The 22291-nt window shown below is 58.7% G+C and overlaps 1 protein-coding gene across 1 annotated transcript; it reads right to left on the reverse strand.

The window, feature by feature from the left end:
• Positions 1-383: 383 nt before the first annotated feature.
• On the reverse strand, positions 384-21558 carry PIK3R2 (phosphoinositide-3-kinase regulatory subunit 2). Its single transcript, XM_059489688.1, has 16 exons — positions 21453-21558; positions 13464-14187; positions 9173-9265; positions 8741-8803; positions 7691-7822; positions 7300-7501; positions 6949-7034; positions 6576-6681; positions 6391-6489; positions 6086-6266; positions 5774-5899; positions 5389-5531; positions 5009-5185; positions 4717-4788; positions 4350-4520; positions 384-3543 (listed from the first exon to the last, which is right to left on the reverse strand). The coding sequence occupies exons 2-16, from the start codon at positions 13801-13803 to the stop codon at positions 3351-3353; spliced, it is 2184 nt and encodes a 727-aa protein (XP_059345671.1). The 5' UTR covers positions 13804-14187; positions 21453-21558; the 3' UTR covers positions 384-3350.
• Between the last annotated feature and the right edge of the window lie 733 nt (positions 21559-22291).

Genomic DNA, 22291 nt, shown 5'->3' on the forward strand with positions numbered 1-22291 from the left:
TCCCCGCTGTCCCCGGGCTGGGGACTCGGTTCCCCGAGGGTTCTGGCAGTGAAACCCGGCCCGAGCAGCCACGCGTGGAGCTCCCCGAGCAGCAAACGGGGCTGGGGGCCGGTACAGCCGCGGTGGGTGCGGGACGGAGCCGCTCCGGTGCGGGAAGGGGATGCAGCCCGAGATATCCCGAGTTCCATCACGGGAACCTCGCGGTTCCCCCGTTTGTAGCCGCTGTTTCCGGCCCCTTCTCAGCCCTACAAAGCCGGTGTGCACAATCCTGGCGCGATGGGTCACATCCTGCACCCAACCCAGTAACTGGGGCACGGCCCCACGGCTCTCCTGCCCCCGCACAACCTCCCACAGCAATCCAGCAGCCTGCTTCATTAACTCTGTTTATTTTGTTTATTTCTTTCCTTTTTTTTTTTTTTGGGTTGTTTTTTTGTGGGTTTTTTCGAAGTACCGTACAAAAAAAAAATTCCTCTTACAGTAACAAATACTGGGTTTACATTAGTAAACATCAACAGAAAGAGCAGAGAGCACTACTGCTGGTAACGGACAGCTCGGGGGGGCAGGTTATTCTTTATTGCATATACCTAGAAACTAAAACCTCACGCAGCCACCACGTCCTCTCTGAGCACAAAGCCTCCACTGGCACCTTGGGGGTTACACGGGGGAGCCCCCCCAGAGCAGGGACACGGAGGGACAAGCCCCAAACTGTGTCCTGGGCAGCAGGGACAGCCATGTGGCACCCACGGGATGTGGGCGTGCGGCTCGGCTGGGGGACGCGGGCGTCACAAGCAGCAAAGCACAGCCTCAAAACACGGCCGGGTTCAGAACGAGCCAAAGCAGCAAAAAGGACAAATCACAAGGAGCTTTTAATGCTGGGGGAGCCCAGTCCAGGGAGAGCAGGGGGAAGCTGGGTGAAGCACCGTCAGGGAAAGGCAGCCCTGGGGAAGGGCATCTTCCTCCTCGTCGTACACAGGACGCTGTGAGCAGTGCCCTGTCAAGGACAGGCTGCCAGCAGGCAGGGAAGGAAGGCAGTGCTGCAGGAGGGGTGACTGTGACCCCCGTTGGGCTGTGGCTGGACAGCAGGAAGGGACAGCACGGGGAGAACAACAGAAATTCAGCCAAAAGGAGAAAAACACATAAAGGATAAAGTGAAGCTGGAATTTCCCTGGGCAGCAAAGCCAGGTGAGCACCAAGCGAGTGTTGACGGGTGACAACTTCAAGCTGAGACTCTGTTCCAGATGCTCAGCAGGTCCTGCCATGAGCAGGGAGCAATCCCCCAGGCAGGAGTGGCCCCAAGCTCGTTTAGGGGTGGTGGTGGAGCCCATGGGATGAGGGGCTGAGGATCTCATCTGCCTGCAGCCTATCCTGGGATCTGGGGATGTGCTGGAAGTGCAGGGACAAGCACAGGACCAGCAGAGCCCCAGGCTGAAAAGGTGTGGAACACTGTCAAAGCTTTGGAGTGTTGGTGCAGCCCCCTGGTCACTCCACAGGCCCCAGGAGAACTCTGGATAGAGCTGTGAGGACTGAGCCTCCCTGCCCCAGGCCCACGTGCCCGCATCTCTCACGTGCCCAAGTCCAAATTATTCCCTTACTCATCCCTGGCAGCTTTTCCCAAGTGATCCCCGAAGCCAACCACAGCTTTCCTGACCCACTGCCTGCACCTGGGCACCAAACACTGACAAACCAGACCCAAAACCAGGGCCCAGGGCCTGGAGAGAACATGCAGAACACAGAATGGGGCTGTACAGTTGAGCAGAGGAGAGCTGCCACAAGCAACAGGAATGGGATGTTTGCTCCAGCAGCCCCAGCTCCAGAAGGATCTGGGGACAAGCCCAGAGCAAGGCAAAGCAGCAGAGCTGGCCAGGGAGGGAGGGACAGTGCAGGTGGCACATCAAGGACAGGATGCAGGCACAGCATGAGCAGAGCACCCCATGGATCCAGCAGAACCCAAGCTGCAAAGGGAAACAGAAGTGCCAAACTCCACAGCATCCACCTGCCTGTCCCAAGGAGGAGCCCCAGAGAGGGAAGGAGCCACTCTGGGAAATCAAGAGGATCAAGAATGCTCTCCTCCAGCCAGGCAGCTGAGATAACCCAGGAAAGCAAATGCCACCATGGCTTCAACTCTCAGCTCAGCTTTTAAAGCTCTTCCAGACCCACCTGGGCTGCCCTGGGGCCCTCTGAGCTCAGACACAGCGCCCTGCCTGCAGCAGCCAGCTGTGCTGGGCAGCCCTGCCTTGGCCCCATACAGTACCCATGATTTAAGTGCTTTGCATACATAGTTCACCATCATGCAGATACATTTCAGCATGCCCTGGGCCCCACAGATGTGTCCTCCTGCAGCAGAGAGGTCCTTCATTGCAGGTAGGGCTTGTAGTGTGCGTTGGACTGCAGCCCTCTCCTGCTTCAGCTGCAGGGCCCGGGGCTGTGCCAGCCTGGCAGCTGCTGCCCACGCTGGGGGTGGCACTGGGGGCTCAGAAAACACCAGCACCAGGGGAGCAGCTGGTCACAAAAAGAACCATATTTACAGAGCTACAGTCAGCTTCAATGGGTTACGTGTGCAGAGTCACCGAGACCGGCCGGAAACAACGAGCTGTGCATGCCACAGATCCTGCCAGGAAAACACGGGTACCAACACGGGTTTCACAGCTTCGTTGGCACAGCTAAGGTGGGAGATTCGTGGCTAAGCAGATCCTCCCAGCCCAGGCAGCAACACTCCAGAGGTGGTTATGACAAGAGGGAATGGTGGCCAGGTGGGGCACAGCACGGAGCGAAGACCTCAGCCAGGGAGCCCCACTGAGGATGAGGTTTCTCCTTCCTAAATGTGTCTCTGCATGCAAGAGCAGCACCCCTCGTACCAGACACCATCACAGCCTGCGAGGCCACTCAGAGAAGTGAGAGTGAAGGATGCACACACTCAGTGGAGCCTCCTCCTCCTCTGCCTCCTCGGGTGTCCAGGCAGGGAACCCCTCGGTCCCAGCACCGAGGAATCAAGAACCAAAGCTCTACAGTGATGCGCAGCGGGGTGACCTGCCAGCAAGAAGGGGATCTGACCTGCTTGTCAGGGAAGGGGAGGGGGCTGTGCTCACCCCCAGCAATTCAATCACAACTGGATCCCACCTCCTAGAGGCTGGAGGCCACTGCAAATCTACAGCCCAGCCTTTCTGTCCCATCAGCCAACACGGGTTTCAGCTACTGACCAAGAGGGACATCAGAAACGGTCACAGACATCTCAGAGGCTCTGAAGGAGCAGGAGCACAGAGACTCAACTATACAGGGTGCAAGAGTCCAGAGCCAGAAAGCAGCGCCCTGGGGAGAAGCTGAAGGCAGCTGTTGTGTTGTGCATGGGCTGCTCATCTGGCTGGTGGCTGGGAAAGGACCGGGTGAGCCAGCGTGACATTCAGGGAGTCATTGTGCTGCACCAGGGATGTGTGCTTGTAGTGCAAGACCAGGTCCTTGAGGGAGGCGTAGAGGTTGTAGGGTTCAGCAAACCCATAGCCCGTCGCCGTCTTGTAGATCACGCAGTGCTTGGTGTCACCATCCACCCTGCCAGGGAGACACAGGAGCCTGCGTCAGCAGTGGGACAGGGAGCACAAGCAGGGCCACCAAAGCAGTGTAAACACCTGGCCCTGGCTGGAGAAGCCAAGGCAGATGGGAGCTGTCACCTCCAGCATCCAGCAAGGGGAGGGTGGAGCAATGTGGGAACACAACCTGGGCCAGCCCCCTCCCATCCCATTGATCCCATCCCATCCCACCTCATCCCATGGATCCCATACCATTCCATGGATCCCATATCACATCATGGATCCCATCCCATCCCATCCCATCCTATCCCATCCCGTGGATCCCATCTCATCCCCTGGATCCCATCCCATCTAATCCCATGAATCCCATACCATTCCATGGATCTCATCCCATCCCACCCCATGGATCCCATCCCATCCCATCCCAATCCCATACCATGGATCCCATACCATCTCATCCCATGGATCCCACACCATTCCATGGATCCCATCCCATCCCATCAATCCCATCCCATCCCATGGATCCCATACCATTTAATATCATGGATTCCATACCATTCCATGGATCCCATCCCATCCCATGGATCCCATCCCATGGATCCCATCCCATCCCATGGATCCCATCTCATGGATCCCATCCCATCCCACCCCATTCCATGGATCCCATCCCATCCCATGGATCCCATCCCATGGATCCCATCCCATCCCATCCCATGGATCCCATCTCATGGATCCCATCTCATGGATCCCATCTCATGGATCCCATCCCATCCCATCCCATTCCATGGATCCCATCCCATCCCACCCCACCCACACATGGATACTCACACCACGGAGCAGGCATAGCACCCCTTCTGGCTGCTCTCACGGATCAGGAAGGTGCCGTCCCGTTTCCCACACAGCATCTCCTCTGCCTGCACACGGTTGATCTTCCCCACGTACCACGTCCTCTCCTCGTGGTGGGGCAGCTCCTCCTCATCATCCATCATGGAGTACTGGCTGTAATCAAGCACAGGCAGGGTCAGATTCCTTAAATTTGAGTGTGTGGCCCCCACATCTCCCCACACTGCTAGCTGCCATCGCCCATCAGGCAGGGAAGACATCCTGGGATTTGCCCACAGCACGGGCAGAAACAGCTGAACAGCCTGTGCTCCCACATCCCCCAAACCCAACAGCACACGAGCAGGACACTCACTCCTCTGTCTCGTTCTTGATGCCCAGCCACTCGTTGATCTTCTTCTGCCGGGCACCCTTCTGCGTCAGCCACCTGGGGGAGGAGAGCAGAGCTGAGCGCGGCCGCAGCGAGCCCCGGGCGCGGCCATCACCAGAGGGCAGCAGCCGCCGCTGCCGGGGAGCGCCGAGCCCCGAGGCCGCGCTGCGGGAGCGCCTCCAGCCCACAGCGGGCTGCGAGCCGGTCCGACGAGCCGCGGAGCCCCGCGGGAGGCAGGCGGATGGCTCCCGGGAAGCGCTGCAGGGGCACTACGTACACCAGGTACTGGTCCCGCAGCTTGCGCAGCTGCATCAGGTCTGGCTTGAGGCTGTTCATGCGCTTGTCGATCTCCCGGTTCTCCGAGGCTTGTTTCTTCAGGTCCTGCTCCAGCTTCATCTTGCTGTCGTGGATCTCTGTGATGCGGGACTTGAGCTTCTCCGAGTTCATGAGGATCCTGGGAGAGATAAGGGGGGGTGGTTTAGGCTGTGAGCCAGAGTGGGGGAGGCAGAGGAGGCAGCCTGCCAGCTCCAGCCCACAGCATGCTGCTGGAGAGACAAGGAGTCCACGTGCCTCGGCTCTGTGCTGAGCCAGGAGGATCCTTGCAGCCCCTGGGGCCCTTCTGCAGGTAGGGCAGGCCCCCACCACCCCCATGCTCACCGTTGCACCTCCTTCTCGTTGCCCTCCCTCCGGAAGCGCTCGATGTACTCCTTGCTGCATTTCTCCTGTGTCTGACACTGCTCCTCAAAGATCTTGATCGTCTCATTGAAGGCCTCAATTGCCGTCCTCTTCATCTGCAGCTCCTGGGGACAAGGGAGGGAAAAGCTGAGAAACATTTCTGCACATTTGCAGAAATGTTTCACCTTCCCCAAAGCAGCTCTGTCCTTGCTGCAGGCAAAATATCCCCCTCTTCAAAGCCCGTCCTCTGAGGAGTGCCTGTCCATGAGCTGACAAATGAGACAACAGGTGCCCCATCTCTGGTCTCCCCTGTGCACAGCAGGGTGGCTGCCAGCACTCAGGGGGTGACAGAGCAGTGCCCACATACCTGGGATGTACGTGTGTACTCCTCATACAGCAGGTCGTACTCCCAGCTCTTGTCCTGGTACTGCTGGTGATAAACCTTCAGCTGCTCCCCCACAGCTTCCACGCTGTCCTCCTTCACCACCTGGTCCTGCCATAAGCACAGCCTCAGTCAGGACCTGCTCCAGCTGGTCCCACAAAACCCCACAACAAAACATTCCAGCACACAGGGAGAGGGATGGGACATTATCATCTCCCAAAGGGACAGGGATGGATGAACAAACGCCCCTGGTTCAGGCTGTGCTTGCCAGCCATGTCCCTGCAGCACAGGCCTCACCTGCTGGTACTTGGAGATGGGGTAGAGCAGCCTGGTGTCCAGCTTGGCGTTGTACTGGGCGAGTGACTCGTGCCTGTAGTGGGTGATGAGCTCCACCACCGAGCCAAAGGTCAGCGGCTCCGAGAAGCCGTACTTGCCTTCCCGATGGAAGATCTTGATCAGCTTGTTATTGCCTCCCTTCCTGTATGCAGGGGAGAGCAGAGGGCACTTAGCACCACCCCAGCCATCTCTAGCATCCCTGGAAGCACAGGGACATGTCCCACAAGCTGCATCCCCGAGGCTCCCAGGGGATCCCAAGGGCCTACCTGAGTGTGAGTGTGTACTCCCCCTGGATCTTGCTGGAGGCATCACGCACCAAGAAGGTCCCATCTGGTGTGTCCCGGAGCTTCTCATTCACCTCCTCCCTGCGAGGAACAGGATGGTCACAGCCTGGGAGGTGGCCCCAGGGCTCAGCTGATGGACAGGGCACCCCAGGTGTGAGCTGCCTCACCTGGAAATGTCCCCCCAGTACCACTCGGCGTCCTGCAAGGGCGCGTTGTTCCCGTTGGCCAGGCTGGCTGCGCTGGGCTTCGGCTTCGGCGGTTTGGGAGGCAGGGCTGTGAGAGGAGGGATGAAACAGAGTGAGCCCAAATCCCAGCTCCTCACTGGCAATCCCTGAGTCCCACTCCCTGCAGTGACTGGCCCAGGAAGGTCCCTTGGCCACCACATTTCCTAGAGCTGCTCCAAGCACATCTCCAGCAGCTGAACACCTTGAGCCGGCCTCCAGGCTATCAAAACGCCCTGAGCAACCCAATCATGGGGGCAGAGAGTCCACACCCACAAATGCCAGTGCCTCAGGCCCCAGGGAAGGGGTATCTCAGTACCTGGAGGCAACTGCTCTGGCTCCAGCTCCTTTGTCTGCAGAAGTGTCTCCAGAAACAGCACGGAGAAGTCAGGGCTCAGCTCCGGGCTGCAGGGAGAGAAGAGACAAGTTAAGAACAGTTGTGGGGTACAACATGGCACTGTTCCCACATCCCCTGGGGTCAGCTGGCTCACCCAGCTGCCAGACCTGAGGCTGTCAGGGCAGCAAGGGCTCTGTCCCAGCTCTGAGCCCCACCTCTGTGTGCTGCCAGCAGTTCAATCCCACGTGCAGCCCAGCAGGGACTGGACTCCTTGTCCTGGCAGGCCCAGTGGCCGGAGCTGGGAGCACTGCTGGGACCAGGAGCCTGACGTACCTGGCGCCAGGCAGCCGGAGGAGCAGGGGCCCGAAGATCTCTCCCAGGGCCCGAGGGTGGAGGCTGTTGCTCTCGGCCTGCTGCGATACCTTCCCCAGATGCCGGAGCAGGAACTGCAGGGTGAGCGTGTTCTGGAGCGGCACCGCAGGCGACTCCAGGGCCAGCAGCAGCTGCTTCCGGCAATTCTCTGCCTGGGGGATCTCTGGGGAGAGAACAAGACACGAGGGAAGAGCTGGGACAGCCGGCACCACTCTCCACGCTCCGGCTGTGTCACAGCACAGGAGCACTGTCAGCACTGGAGGCCGTGTGCCAGGCCCCATAGGGACAGGCTTATTTTAATATCCCACCCCACCCAGGCACCCATTCCCAAGGCAGCCAGGGAGGCCCTTACCCTGCAGGATGCGAAGGATATCTCCGTGCACTGACACTGGCACCACGGGGGAGGGCAGGTCCTGCAGGTAACCTCGCAGTGCCTCGCCCAGGGAGTGCACGTCCAGGGGCTCCAGGTCACCCAGGGTCCAATCTGTCAGGGCACAGATTTCCCATGGGAGGGTGGACATGGCACTGGGCACCCAACTGCCAACACCCATCCCAGAAACTATCACACAGCAGCCAGCTATCATGAGAGCTCTTTAGCACCACGAGGGAGCTCAGGCAGCCTTCAGGCAGCTCATGTGACAGAGGATGTGCACCCCATAAATAAGCTAGCTCTGGGAACCCCAGCAGTTCCCCTTGGGAGAGGGCAGAGGTCATTCTGGGTACTCACAACCTTTGCTCTGAACCCCAACACAAGAATTCTGAGCAGGTATAGTTCGGGTGAGAGTTTTGCTCTCTGCTGCCAGCAAGAGTCAAGCGCAGACTGAGCAGCCACACGCCTCCCTCCAACACAGCATTTTGGGAAGCACAAAAAGCCTGTCCCAAGAGCCCAGCCTGGCAGCACTGTGTGCTTGGGGTTTGCAGGAACGTCTGCGGGAGGGGACTCGCCAGCGTGGTGCCGGATGAGGCCCCAGCCCAGCCGAGAGGCAGACAGCTCCCAGGGCTCCCTGGGAGCACAGACATCGGCTCCAGCCACCAAACTGAGCTCAAAGATCCTCCCCTGCTTATTAGTGCCATGACAGAGCCAGAGAAACCTCCACCAGCACATCAGGAGAGCACCCCAAAGACAGCAGGGGACAAACACAGGGGTCTGCTGTTTGCCTGCGAGTCTCTGAGCCAGCCCCCCACGGATGGAGCCAGGGATCCCCCCTGTCCCATCCCTTCCACGCAGGACAAGGCCGTGCTGGGATGGGGACAGCCCAGCCCCAGAGGCAGCGTGCTGGGAGTCAGGAACTGCCGGGGACAGGCGAGCCTGGCCTGGATTGCATTACTGCTGGCGCTGTCACATCCACTAATCTCCTCCATCTGAGCCGATTCGCCTCCACCGCGCCGAGCTGGTTCTTACCGGTTCTCAGCGCCTGCCTCAGTTCGGAGCCAGATGTCCTGTACAACATCTCGCTGTCCAACCCTGCGGAAGGGGGGACACTGCTGTCAGCTCCAGCACAGGCACTGTTTCGGTGCCAGCTGGGCCATGGTTGTAGCATGGCCAGGCCTGGATGGTGTCCAAGCCAACCCCCTGCTGCAGCCCCCTTGGCCCCGACGACACTCGGTTCAGTGGCCCCATTTCTCCACCATGGCACAGATCCAGGCTGGGATCTGGGAAACACTTCCCAAACCCCAGCACCCACCCAGTGCGTGTAGGTGCTCAACCCAAACACCCTCATGGGCCTCAGCAGCTCAGCCCAGGGAGGAAGATGAGAGCAGCTGTGTCCTGTGTGTCCCACAGAGCTCAGGTTTCATTGTGGGGTTTTGGGGTGTATCAGCATCGCCCCCTTACCTTTCTTCTCAATAGCTTCCACCAGCTTCACCAGGAGCGGCGGAGCAATCTCAGGAGGGCTGAACTGCTCCTGCAAGTCCGGGAGAGGAGACCCTGGGGGGAGAGGGAGGGAGAGAAGGGCTCAGCACCAGCTCAGCCCTCAGCAGCTGAGTTGGGTCAGGGCACAACCCAGGCAACTCCCAACAGGAGCAAGGAAAGCCGTGGCCCCTGCTGTGAGGCTGTGGCCCAGGCAAACACAGCACGCAGCCTGCAAGCAACCTGCCAGGAGCCAGCACTTGTTGAGCTCCAGCCCTGATTGGGTGTGCACAGGGAGATATCTGCTGCTCTGTGCTGAGGCCTGGAGACAGAGCCCACCCCCCTGGTGACCTGTAGCCCCCCGGGCAGGCAGCACAGGGGTTACCAGGGCTCCTGAAGCTCAGGGCTGGGTCCCTGCCCAGCACAGGGGCTGCGTAGGGCTGGCAGGGGAGCGGGGCCAGGGAGCTCACTCTGCTCGTGGTGAGCTGTGATTAATCCAGCGATTCAGACAGAACGCCGTGTCAGCAAATTCCTGCCCTTGATTGCTCGTTTAACATGGAAACCGGCCCTGTGCCTCCCCCTCCCCGTGAGCCCACAGCCTCTGTGCAAGCTGCTACAGGGCACAGCCAGCCCGTGGCACGGGACCAGCATCCCCCCATTCCTGGGGGATCTGCAGCCCCGTGTCAGGTGGTGTTTCACTGCCACTTCCAGAAAATCTTGAGGTTCTGGCTGCAGGCACCCCCTCCCCTGTGCATGCCAGGGCAGGAGCACGCAGGCCTGGCTGAGGAGCTGCCAGCAGGAGGTTTGCTGAGGGATGAGCGGTGCCAGGCTCCATCCCCTTCCAAAGCAGCACCAGCCCGAGCAGGAGCTTCCTCCAGGCTGGTCCAGAGCACCTGGCAGACCCTGGGGAGCCCGCAGTGGGTGAGGACACCCAGCACACTCCACTGTGCAGAGGCAGAGCCAAGAGGCTGCTCCCCGTTGCGAAACAGCTCCGTTGTCATGGATCTGACCCGAGCTCGCCTGGTGTGGTCTCACCACAAGGTGCAGCAAGCTGGAACTGAGCACCCAGCTCAGCCTCCTGCACCCAGGGCCTCGAGGGGAGACACAACAGCCAGGGGAAGGGAAGGGAAGGGAAGGGAAGGGAAGGGAAGGGAAGGGAAGGGAAGGGAAGGGAAGGGAAGGGAAGGGAAGGGAAGGGAAGGGAAGGGAAGGGAAGGGAAGGGAAGGGAAGGGAAGGGAAGGGAAGGGAAGGGAAGGGAAGGGAAGGGAAGGGAAGGGAAGGGAAGGGAAGGGAAGGGAAGGGAAGGGAAGGACACGGGTCAGGCACCCAGCAGCTCTGCAAAGGCCTGTGCTGCTGGAAGGGGGGACAATCCCACAATGGAGCGAGCTCCTGGGCACAGTGTTGGTGCGGGGAAGCTGCAGGCAAACTTCCAGGCTGGCAGCTCCCTGCCTGACCCTTGGGAAGAACTGAAAGGAGAGTAAATACTGGCGCTGCCCACGTGGCCCGGCCGGGAATGTGCTGCTTCAGCAGGCAGCAGCTTGTCTTTTTTTGTCAGGCACAGAGCGGGGAGCCAGCAGCAACTCCTGAGCCTGCCGGGCCTCCGGGCTGGGCTGCCGTGGTGAACAAGGCTGCTCACAGCACGGCCCGGGCAGCTGCGGAAATATTCCCGAGCCGCATTTTCCGCTCGTGTTCTCTGCGGAAGGCAAACACCAGCAGCTCGTAAATCCAGCGGCACAACGCTGCTCCCGGGACAGCTGTGGGGCTGGCCCTGCTCCACGAGGGACACTGAGGGGCTCAGGGGTCCCTGCCAGCCAGGGCAGGAGCTGAGAAGCAAGGAAGGAGCTGCCAGGAGATGGTTCTGCACCTCCTAAAGTGCACGCCGTGAAGAAATAACACAGGCTTGGCTCAAATACGGTTTTTCCATTGCAAAAATGTGTCTCTCCAGCAGAATGCAGAAATAAAGTATCACAGAATATCCTGAGCTGGAAGGGAACCACAAGGATCTTCAAGTCCAGCTCTTAAGTGAATGGCTCATAGAGGGATCAAACCAGCAGGCTCTGGGTGTTTGAACTGCCTCCCTGCAGGCCCTGCCTATGTCCTGAGTGGAGGTTGGCTTTGGGGATGGCCCCACAGGGGACAGGGACAAGGCAAAACTCAGTGGAGCAGGGGGAGGAACCATGGGGATCCTGGCTGGTTGCAGAACAGAGGGGGAGAAGGATCTTGGAGATGTAAGAGTGGGACAAAGCTGGTCTCACTTGCCTTGGTACCCCACCCTCCATCCCTGGGCACGATGCAGAGAGGCTGGCTTTTGCTTTCCTTCCCAAATTTGTCTTTGCTGTGCTTCAGGAGCTTTGGCACATACCTTGTTCCACTTCCCACAGACCCCACCAGCATCTTTGACCACCCAGACCAAGCCTCCTTGAGAAGAGGGGGGAGAGGAGAAGGGCAGAAATCCAGCCCCAGAGGGAGCACTGTGCAGGCAAGGGCAGCACAGGCAGCACAGAGCACATCCCAGCAGCACATCCCAGCAGCACAGAGCACATCCCAGCAGCACAGAGCAGCAGCACAGAGCACATCCCAGGCTCCTGAGAGGAGCAGCTTTCTTGGAAAGTCAGGTTGCAAGCGGGATGACTCAGGTCAGGCTCTCCTGCCAAGCCAAACGCAGCAGGGCCCGGCCGCATTCCCACCCTGCGGAGATGTTTCCTGGGGCCGCCCCTCCGGCTCCGGGAGCGGGAGGCAGCTGCAGGGAGCTGCACCAGCCCCACAAGCCTGCTTTCGTAAGACCCCAGAGGTGTTTTCACACAGCCAGAAGCATCTGCTGGGGTAGCCGTGGCTCCCAGGCACAGAGGGACGGGGAGGATGCAGCACTGCCAGCTGGGAGCGTTCCCTGGCACTCTCCAGCTCCTGCTGCTGACCCCGCTCCTCCCATGGACACCAGCACGAGATCTGTCAGGCATGGGAAGGCCAAGTGCGGCTGTCACCCCCCAGAGGATCACAAAATGGTTTGGACTATAAGGGACCTTAAAAGATCACCCATTAAAACCCCCCTGCCTTGTGCAGAGACATCCTCCACTAGATCAGGTTGCTCCAAGCCCCATCCAGCTTGACCTGGAACACTTCCAGGGATGGGGCAGCCACAGCTGCTCTGGGAAACCTGTGCCAGAGCCTCACCACCCTCACAGTCAGGAATGTCTTCATAACATCTAATCTAAATCTCTCCCTCTTTTAATTTAAAACTTCCCCCTTGTCCTATCACTATCTGTCTGTATAAGAAGCCTCTCTCCCTCTTTTACATAAGCACTGGAAGGCCACAGTGAGGTCTCCTAGAGCCTTTTCTTCTCCAGGTGAACACCCCCAGCTCTCCCAGCCTGGCTCCAGCCCTAGGAGCATTTCTGTGGCCTCCCCTGGACTCCCTCTAACAGGCTCACATTTTTCTTGCCTTGTCCAGACCCAGACTCAGCACTGCAGGTGGGGGTCTCACAAAGGAAGAGTAGAAGGGGGAAACCCTGGGGGCTGCTGAGCCCTGGCCACGGGGTTTGTGTGCCTGGGAGCCAAACAAACAGGCTGAGAGCAGGCAGCTGCCACAGCTCCACAGGCAGGGCTGAGGCACGTCGGCTCTCCCAGGCTGGGTCTGTGCCAAGGCCAGGCAGGCTGGAGGCAGCTGCAGGTGCAGGACAGCCCATGCCCAGCCCCAGGGTGGCTGCCTGGCCCCAGCGAGGGCTCTGCGACCCGCGGGGTGGGCAGGCTGCCAGGCAGACAAGCAATTAGCTCCAGTTCTCAGAAGAACTCTTTTAGACCCTGACTTTTCTCCTCTTGCCCAGAGACAAGTAATTGTGTCTCTCAGCAGGGCTGAGCAGCTCTTGGCAGGGAGCACTGCCCCAGGCGCTGCAGGGGCGGGGAGGTGCTGGTTGGGAGAGGTCAGGACTTATCCTGAAGGGAGGGAGCCTGGCAAAACTCAGTGGAGCAGGGAGAGGGACCGTGGGGATCCTGGCTGGTTGCAGAACAGAGGGGGAGAAGGATCCTGGAGATGTAAGAGTGGGACAAAGCTCACCCCAGGAAGCTCTGCTGAGCAGATTGACAAGCTGGAGGAACAAAGTGCTTTCCTCTGGGCCAGCACTGAGAGAGGCTGGCTTTTGGTTGTGACTCAACTGTACTGCTGCTGGTGGGGCAACCCAGTGCTGCCGAGCTGAGGGTTTCACTGCTGTCCTATGAAGCCAGTCACACAGCAAGACTGTGGAGGTGCCCCAGAGCAACAGGGCACACAGCAGGGCTTACCTTGCTCCAGAGCCTCGGGCAGACGGCCACCAGTGGCCCCGGGTGTGGCAGGCAGGGGTCTCTGCACACGGGGCCGGTGTGAGGGGACAGCGATTTTCACCGGCCCCACGTACTCCACGTAGGTGCCAGGGAAGTCCCCCTTCTGCTTGGTGCGCTCGTTGACGCCCAGGATCCACCCGATCTGATTGGGGGTCTGCTCATCTCCATCCTTGAAGCCCAAGGCTTGCAGGGCCCCCTTGCTCACGACCAGGATGTCCCCGGGCAGCAGGTCAATGTCCTCCTCGCGCTCCTTGCGGTAGGGGTAGAGCGCGCGGTACTGGAAGCCGTCGGTGCTGCCCATCCTCTCTGCCGGGGGAGAAGGGCTCTGAAGGGTGAGGCAGCACGTTCCAGGTGGGAGAGGAGAGCCCTCAGAGGCAGCTCTGCCCCATCAGCACTCTGAACTGTCTCTGTGTGAAGCAGCACCCCAGGAGCCTGGTGTGGGTGCCCAGGAGCGCTTAGGTGCAGCCCCTTTTCCTCAGCTTGAAACCACGATTCAGCCAAATTATGGAGCAAAGGGAGAAGGAGACGAACATAATCCAGCACTGGTGAGCGGGCATGCAGCAAAGAAACCCGAGATCAGGGTCTGTTTCACCAAAAAAACCAGTCTCTTGGAGTCTGGGGAGAAAAAGCACAGTAGGCTCCCAGCCTGGAACAGCGTGGCACGCTACGTTCCCCTTCCCAGTGCCTGCAAAGAGAAGAAGAATTGTCACTGCACAGCCAGGCACTCCACACCCTCCTGACACGCCAACATTCAAACCAGGGGTTCACCTGAGAGAGGCAGGACTCGTTTCTCTCCTACCTAGCAGAGCCCTGGATCCAAGCAGGGCATGCTAATCCGGATTTACACTCCCAAAAGAGAGGAGCCAGTGGCTGCGGGCAGGAACGCTGCCTCCTCTCTGTTACAGCCAGGCACCAGCTCTGCATCTTAAAGAGGTTCACCCCTGCTTCTTCAGCTTACCCTCCTCGCAGCACTTATGCAAACAAGGAGACAACAAGTGGGACAAAACAGCCTTTATGCAGGATAACTTTTGCATACAGAAAAGGGTGACCCTGCACCCACCAGCTGCAGGCCCTGAATGGGAGCAGAACAAACAGATTTAACCTTCCCTTGTTAAATCGATTACATTTCACTGTTCACCTTTACATCTTGCCATGCAATCCCCCACAAAGGCATCTTCTGAAGGGAGCTGCCCACAAATGTAGGTTAACCACGCTTTCAGCAAAAGGCTTTTGAGATGCGCTGCCATTCCCACAGAACAGCACTTCAAAGCTTTGCTCTGAGCAAAAAGTCAATTTTTGAACTTTTCAAAAGCAGCAGCAGCATCAAGTGCAGGCACAGGTTCTCTTTGCAGAGATGGAGGCAAAAGGAGTTAAAATAATCTTTAGATGCCTTCAAGTCTACTTAGAGCTCCTAACTGCCTTTCAGCTATTCAGAGAGATATTGAATATGCTGCCTGCCCTGCCCAGAAATCCACCAAAAAGAATAAACCTGGGTTATAACATGTTGCTGAAGAGATGTACGAGCCGGGACATTCCCACCAGCCAGGCACGTCCTCTTTTCCCATCCCCTCCTGGCTGCACAGGCCAGTTTTCCACTTCCCTCAGGCAAATCCCAGAGTTCTGCTTCCTGCAGAAATGGCGTGCAGCTGAGGACCGGACCTGCAAGGCACCGGGGCAGCCAGAACCCAGCCTTCCCAGGGACACCCTGGGCCTGCTCAAATGCTGCTAAAATCCTGTTGAAGGCTGGAGCTGTTTTGGCCCAGAAACCACCAAACCTAGCTCAAACTCTTGAGCCTCATCTGAAAACTATTAGCGAGCAGGAAGGTGCTTCTCAGGGTTGTGGGAGCCTGGGCAGAGGGAGGTGAGGAGGCAAAGGGAGCCAGGACACCCTTCCCAGAGGGGTCATGAACAACCAAGCATGGCACGAAGCCAGGGCTGCTCTGACTGCTGGTTGGACTCTGTGACAGGCACCAACGGTGGTGATCTGCAGGATTTCAAAATAACCCTTCCGGGCCAGTTATACTTTACAGTTCATATCAGCTACAAATCCCTTTTCCTCCTGCACGTGGTATATCACCCCTGCACGTGTCACCACATCTGCACGTGCTGCCACAAAGTCTGGGATCGGGGTGAGTCCCCCGAGAGAGGAGCCAGCCCCACCTCTCACAGCCAGGCTCTCCAGCTTGGCACCAGGGCTCCCTGCCTTGACAAGGACAAAAGGCACAAAGAGGCCATGGCACAGGAAACCTGTGCAGCAGCCAGAGCCCGCACCGCCTGCCTGAGCTCGGGCAGGCGTCCCAGCCGGGCTGTCTTTGCCATGAATGAACAGGCACTGCCCGCGGGGAGGTGAGGCACTTGCGGCCAGAGGCGGGTGGGGAACAGGATTGAGCCTGATCCAACTTGCTGGAGAGCTTCTCCAGAGCTCCAGGAGCAACACCAGACTGCAGAATTCATGGAGAGAACCTACAGAGGTTTCTGGTGTTCACGGGGCAAGCAGCACAGCCCAGCATGGCCGCTGTGAAAGCTCCCATCGTGCTGGGATAGTGGCTGCAAGGAACTCGCAGCAGAGCCCGCATTTCCCCAGTCCAACCAGCCCTGGCCAGGAAAATATTACTTCATAATCCAGAGCATAAAGAGAGATTTATGACCAGGCTGACTGGCTGCCCCTCTGAGTGCTGCCTGTCAGGGTCCCCCAGAGCGGAGTCGCCATGCCGGGGGCACTGTCTGGATGCCAAGGGCCTGAGTGGCCGCTGGGCACGGCACAGGCAGCTCCAGCTCCTCCCAGACCCAGAGTGACTCCTCTCAGAGAGGACAGACTCCAGAGAGCACCCAGAGGCAGCAAGGGTCGAGGCTCCCCCACAGGCTCCCCCCAGCTTCCACCCGCGGATCCCAGCCCCGACTGCAGGCGTCTCCGTCAAGCCGGTGCAGCTGAAGAGGCTGGAAGGACAAAACGCTCAGGCCTGGCAAACTCGTTCAGTAGCTTTTAAAAGCAGATCTGCGTGGAGGGCTGGGAAGAGGAGAGTGACTCTGGAGCACCGAGTGTCTCCAAAGAGCAGGTCCCACAGCTTCTTCCAACTGACTCCTTCACAGCCTTCTTCCCTGGGGTGGGAATGCAGGCACAGCTCTGTGCCACCATGCTCTCCATGTCCCAGCAGGTCACTGGGCACATGAAAAAATCCAGACAACTCAGAGCCAGGCTATTCCTGGAGAAGCCTCACCTGCTTTCCTCACACTCAGCCCAGGTGGGCACTGAGTGCTCATGAACATGAGTGAGGAGCCCTCCATGAGACCCAAATCCTCATGGCTAGTGCCAGCACCGTCCTCTCCGGGGCAACAGCTGTCCTCTGTCCTGCAGAGGCTTCCCTGGCTGAGCTGCACCCTTGGAGAGCAGCTGGCAGAGGTCTGGGGATTGGGAACACACACTTCCCAAGCCCTGGAACAGCTCTTTGGAGGGAAGGCAGCGCTGAGAGGCCGGGACACGCACGAGCCTGTCGGCTGGAAGCGCACCTCGGAGCAGGAGAGAGCAGCACCTCGCCAAAAGATTTCTGCTGGGCCCAGCTCCAGCTCTGCTCAGCTCTCAGAGAGGAACCTCGTGTGTCTGTGCTGGCAAGCTCTTGCTTAGGCTGCTCTGAAAATCCCATGCATCAGACAGCTAAATACCTTTGGTAAATCTATCTCAGCGCCCAGAAACAATCCCTCGATTCATTAACTGCTGTCAATACTTTCTTTGTTTAATACATCGGTTTGAAACAAAAAACACATTACAAGTCTTTTTGTCTGTGCCCAGCACATAAATAAAAGCATCTTAACATTTTAAATGTGGTTCCTGTGCTTTTTAACCCAGTTCCAAATGAAGTTCAAAGTGCAGCTTGACTTGAAGCAAGACTGAGTTACTTTCCTTGCAGAGAGAGGAAAGAATGCATAAAAACATTTAAAAGAAGAATATGCTCACACCAGTATACAGAGCTCCAACCTTTCCAAGTTACATCAGATCCTCAGTGAGCAAAACAAACACCATATCGAGTTTGAACTGCAAGTTACAGACAAAAAGAACAACCTTTTCCTTTAATAAAAAGAGAAAACAGAACAATGCAATGATGGATGGGAATAAAAATGGACAGGGAATTGCCTGCCACGGTGACATCTGCTGCTGCATCACATCCTTCTGACCCACGCAGCCAGGGCAGCTCTGATGGCCTCAGCTCCTGGAGCTGGCAATGGCAAGCACACCATGGGTCATCCTGTGCCCACCGAGTGGCAGAGAGGGCAATAGCTCAGCAACCCCTGATTCATAACCAGGACAAACAGCACAGCAAACCCCTGAGCTCCCAGGCAGGAACAATGACTGGAGAAAGGTCTGGCGAGGCTGGAGCCATGAGGCAGGCCGTGCTAGAGGCAGCAGTGCCACGAGGAGCTGTGGGGGAAGGAGCTGGGAGAGCCTGCAGGGAGCTGGGGCGGGCGGGAAGCGGAGCTGGACGTGCTCCAGCAGCTGCCCCTGGGGAAGCAGCCAGCGGAGCAGGGAGAGCCGAGCCCGGGCCGGCCACGGTGCTGCCAAGCCAGCTGGTATTTCCTTCCAAACAGGGAAAAGCTGCAGGGGAGGAGGGGAGCTATGCCTGAGCCGTGCCCCAGCCAGGCATGGGACAGCCAAGGCAGTTTTCACCTCTTCATTTCACCAAAAATGCTTCCCAGCCAGCCAGCAGCAGCTCCTGCCCACAACCACAAGCCAACCTCTGCCAGGGACACTGAGCATCTCCTGCTCACGCCTGAGTCTCATTAAATATCTTGCTTTATTCACCAAAGCCCGAGGAAGTGAAGGAATATCTGAAATATTTCACTGAAAAGGTCAATGTCATGATTAGCAGGGATTCAAGGAGTTGAATAAAACAAGATGACCAACACCATCCTCGCTTTTGGGAGACCACTGGAGGTCCCAGAGACCTCCTGCTCAAAGGCTGGAAAGCATGAGAGCACCTCAGTCTGCACACCTACTCCAAGACTTCTCACACTGTCCAGAGACACTGAACTTCCTTGCTCCAGCTGAAGCTTGTTCTTTCTTAACCACCTCACAAAAATTCTTCTCCTGCCTACAAGACATTTTTATGTGGCCAGAGACTTTTATTTGCTGGCAGTGGGCAGAGACGGACCCAGCACCCATCACCAGCCCCAGCACCTCACTCCAAGCTGCTTTTACACCATCCCCCACACAGCAAGAACACACTAATTCCATTTTAGGAGCATTCATGGAGCTGGCTTTAGGGATATAGAAACCCAGGAGATGGATTTTGGCAAAAAAATTACAGTTCTAAAAAAAACCTGAGTACATAAAAAAAAAAAATCCAACTGCTCTTGCTAATTTATCTGCTTAAAATCACATTCCCCAGGGTATTTGGAATTTATATGATTTATTAGCAGCTCTGCACAGCTCAGCAATCACATGAAGTAACCAACGAGGTAAGAAGCACCCAAGTTAATAGAGCAGCATGATTTGGATATTGGTGAGAGAGCCAAGACCTTCCAACTTGAAGGAAGAAGAAGAAATCCACCATCCCTTCCTCTGTCTGCTTTTCATCTTCCATTACCCAGCTACTTTAGCTCCAAACTGCGGCTCCAGAGATTCCCAGAGGAATTAAAAGAGCCCTCGATATTATAAATACTCTTTTTCATTGTAAACACACCCCGGCACTCAGAGCTCTGACACGGCTCCAAACTGGCTCCGCAAACCACTCTGCTGCTCGCCACATTCCAGCTGAGCCGCGCTCTCCCTTCCAGCCCAGCGCCTTTGTCCAAGCCAGACCCAACTGCAGGCACAGAGGATTTTCCTGTGTGCCTAAAACCTTGTTCCAGTGAGCTGGGAATGCTGGGGTTTGGGGCAGAAATCAGCTTGAGGAGGAACGAGGCCGTGCCACGAAGCTGGAAGCGCGAGCTGCCCACGTCAAAGAGAGCCACCAAAGAAACCAAACCATGCCCTGGACTTTCCCACAGGGTGGAAGGCTAGAGCAGAGCCCAGTGCAGCCTCGGGGACACAGCAGCCCGTGGCATGTCGGGGAAGGGTGGGGGAATGGCCAGGAAAGCAGTGATTTAGGCTATATTTACTCAGCTGTCTCCATTCTCTGCTCTCACAGAGAAAGTCACAGGGCCAGTTCCCCAGCGGCTCCAAGAGCTGCTTGGGAAATCAAAGCTGCATTAATGGGAGGAGAGGCAGCCTCGGCTCCATTGAAAGGCAGCGCTGGGGCTGCTCCAGCTCCTCACAGCTCACTTTTCTCCACAGTTTTACCCCCTGGTTTTATCCCCTCATTGATCACAGACCACCAGTTCAGGAGGCACAAGACCATGGGAGCCTTCCTCCTCAAGGGGCTGAGAAACATCCCCAGGAAGGGAAGAAATGCAATGGCCAACCTCCCTGGGAAGCACTGGGGGGGCTCATGCCAGAGCCAGGGCTTGGGGATGCCCTGCAAAGCCACCCTTGGGCTGAACCTGGCACATCCCTGGGCCACCAGCTCCAGCCTGGGAACTGCTGGGTGTGAACTGCCCCAGGGCAGGGGGAACAGAGCTGGGACCTGAGAGGCCCACGGGACCCCCAGGACCCTCAGTGATGGGGGGTCCCTGCACTGTCACCAGTGTGGGGACAGTGGCACAGGGGGGGATCTGTGATGGCTGCAGACAACCAGGAGGGATCTGGGCCCCGGCAATGGAGGGGACAGGGACAGCTCATGGGGAAATGGGGGGGACAGGGGGTACAGCCCTGGCAATGGGGGGGGGGGGGACAGGGACAGCTCAGGGGGAAATAGGGGGGGTACAGTCCCAGCAATGGGGGGGACAGGGACAGCTCGGGGGGAAATAGGGGGGGTACAGTCCCAGCAATGGTGGGGACAGGGACAGCTCAGGGGGAAATAGGGGGGATACAGTCCCAGCAATGGGGGGGACAGGGACAGCTCGGGGGGAAATAGGGGGGATACAGTCCCAGCAATGGTGGGGACAGGGACAGCTCGGGGGGAAATAGGGGGGATACAGTCCCAGCAATGGGGGGGACAGGGACAGCTCGGGGGGAAATAGGGGGGATACAGTCCCAGCAATGGTGGGGACAGGGACAGCTCGGGGGGAAATAGGGGGGATACAGTCCCAGCAATGGGGGGGACAGGGACAGCTCGGGGGGAAATGGGGGGGGTACAGTCCCGACAATGGGGGGGACAGGGACAGCTCGGGGGTGGGAGGGGGAGGATCGGGGGCACAGCTCCGGCAATGGAGGGGATAGAGACAGCTCGGAGGGGGATTGGGGGGCATAGCCCCAGAAATGGGGGGACAGGGACAGCTCGGGGCGGGGGGGTTCAGGGAGTACAGCCCCGGCAATGGGAGGACACAGAGACAGCCCTGGAGCGGAACGGGGGGCATATCCTCGACAACGTGGGGGACAGGGACAGCTCAGGGGGGATCAGGGGTACAGCCCGGGCAGCGAGGGGGACAGGGACAGCTCGGGGGGAAATGGGGGGGTGCAGTCCCGACAATGGGGGGGACAGGGACAGCACGGGGTGGGGGGGATAGGGGGCCACAGCCCCGGCAATGGGAGGACACAGAGACAGCCCTGCGGCGGACCGGGGAGCATATCCTCGACAATGGGGGGACAGGGACGGATCGGGAGGAATCGGGGATCCAGCCCCGTCAATGGGAGGACACAGGATCAGCCCTGGGGGGGACCGGGGGGCATAGCCCCGGCATCACGGCGAAGCCACACGGCAGTGGCAGTGTCCTGGCAGCGGGACACCCTGCGCCGGCAGCTCCCGAAGGGTCCGGGGACATCCTCGAGGCTGCCCCTTGAGGGACAGAGCCAAGCCCCGGGGCGCCTCACGATCAGGGGGTCCCGACGCCCACCCTGGGCCTGGTTCCGATCCGGGCCCGCTGTCCCCGATCCCGATGCCCCTGATCCCGATCCCGCCGCTCCCGGCCCCGCCGCACCTCTCCGCCGGCCCCATCCGCCGCCGCTCGCCTCCAGCCCGCTGCTGCCTCCGGCCCGGCGGAGCCTTGGACAGGCCCGAGCGCCGCCGGAACGGCCCGAACCCGCCCCGGAAACAGCCGACAGCCGACGAGAGAGAACGGAACTGCCCGAATCTATCCCGGAAATAACCGAGAGCAGACGACAGAGGACGGAGCTGACCGAAGGCCCCGGCCCCGCCCCTCCCCTGGCCCGATCGCTATCGGGGCCCCGCCCCTCCCGCGAGACTCTCCGGAAGGAGCCGAGAGAGCCCGGAGGGAGGGCGCGGTGGCGCCCCCTGGTGGCGAATGGAGCGGGCACCGCATCGGGCACCGGGATTGAACCGGGATTGAACCGGGATTGAAGCGGAAACGGGGCACAGCACTGGCATTGAACCGGGATTGAACCAGGATTGAACGGGGATTGTACCGGCATTGAACCGGGATTGTAGCGGCATTGAACGGGCATTGAACCGAGATTGTATACCGGCATTGAACAGGGAACGGGGCACAGCACCGGGATTGAGCCGGAATTGAGCTGGGATTGAACTGGGAACAGGGCACAGCACCGGGATTGAACCGGGGTTGTACCGGGATTGTCCCGGGAATGAGGCACAGCACCGGGATTGTACTGGAATTGAACCAGGATTGAACTGGGATTGTACTGGAATTGAACCAGGATTGAACCAGGAACAGGGCACAGCACCGGTCCTGCACTGGGCATTGGACACTGGGCACAGCACCGGACACAGGGCACTGCACTGGGCATGGCGCATCGGGCACGGCACAGGGACAGGGACAGAGCATGGAGCATGGATTTGGGA

The sequence above is a fragment of the Ammospiza nelsoni genome, chromosome 27 (assembly GCF_027579445.1).
Source record: "Ammospiza nelsoni isolate bAmmNel1 chromosome 27, bAmmNel1.pri, whole genome shotgun sequence".
Lineage (NCBI taxonomy): Eukaryota > Metazoa > Chordata > Aves > Passeriformes > Passerellidae > Ammospiza > Ammospiza nelsoni.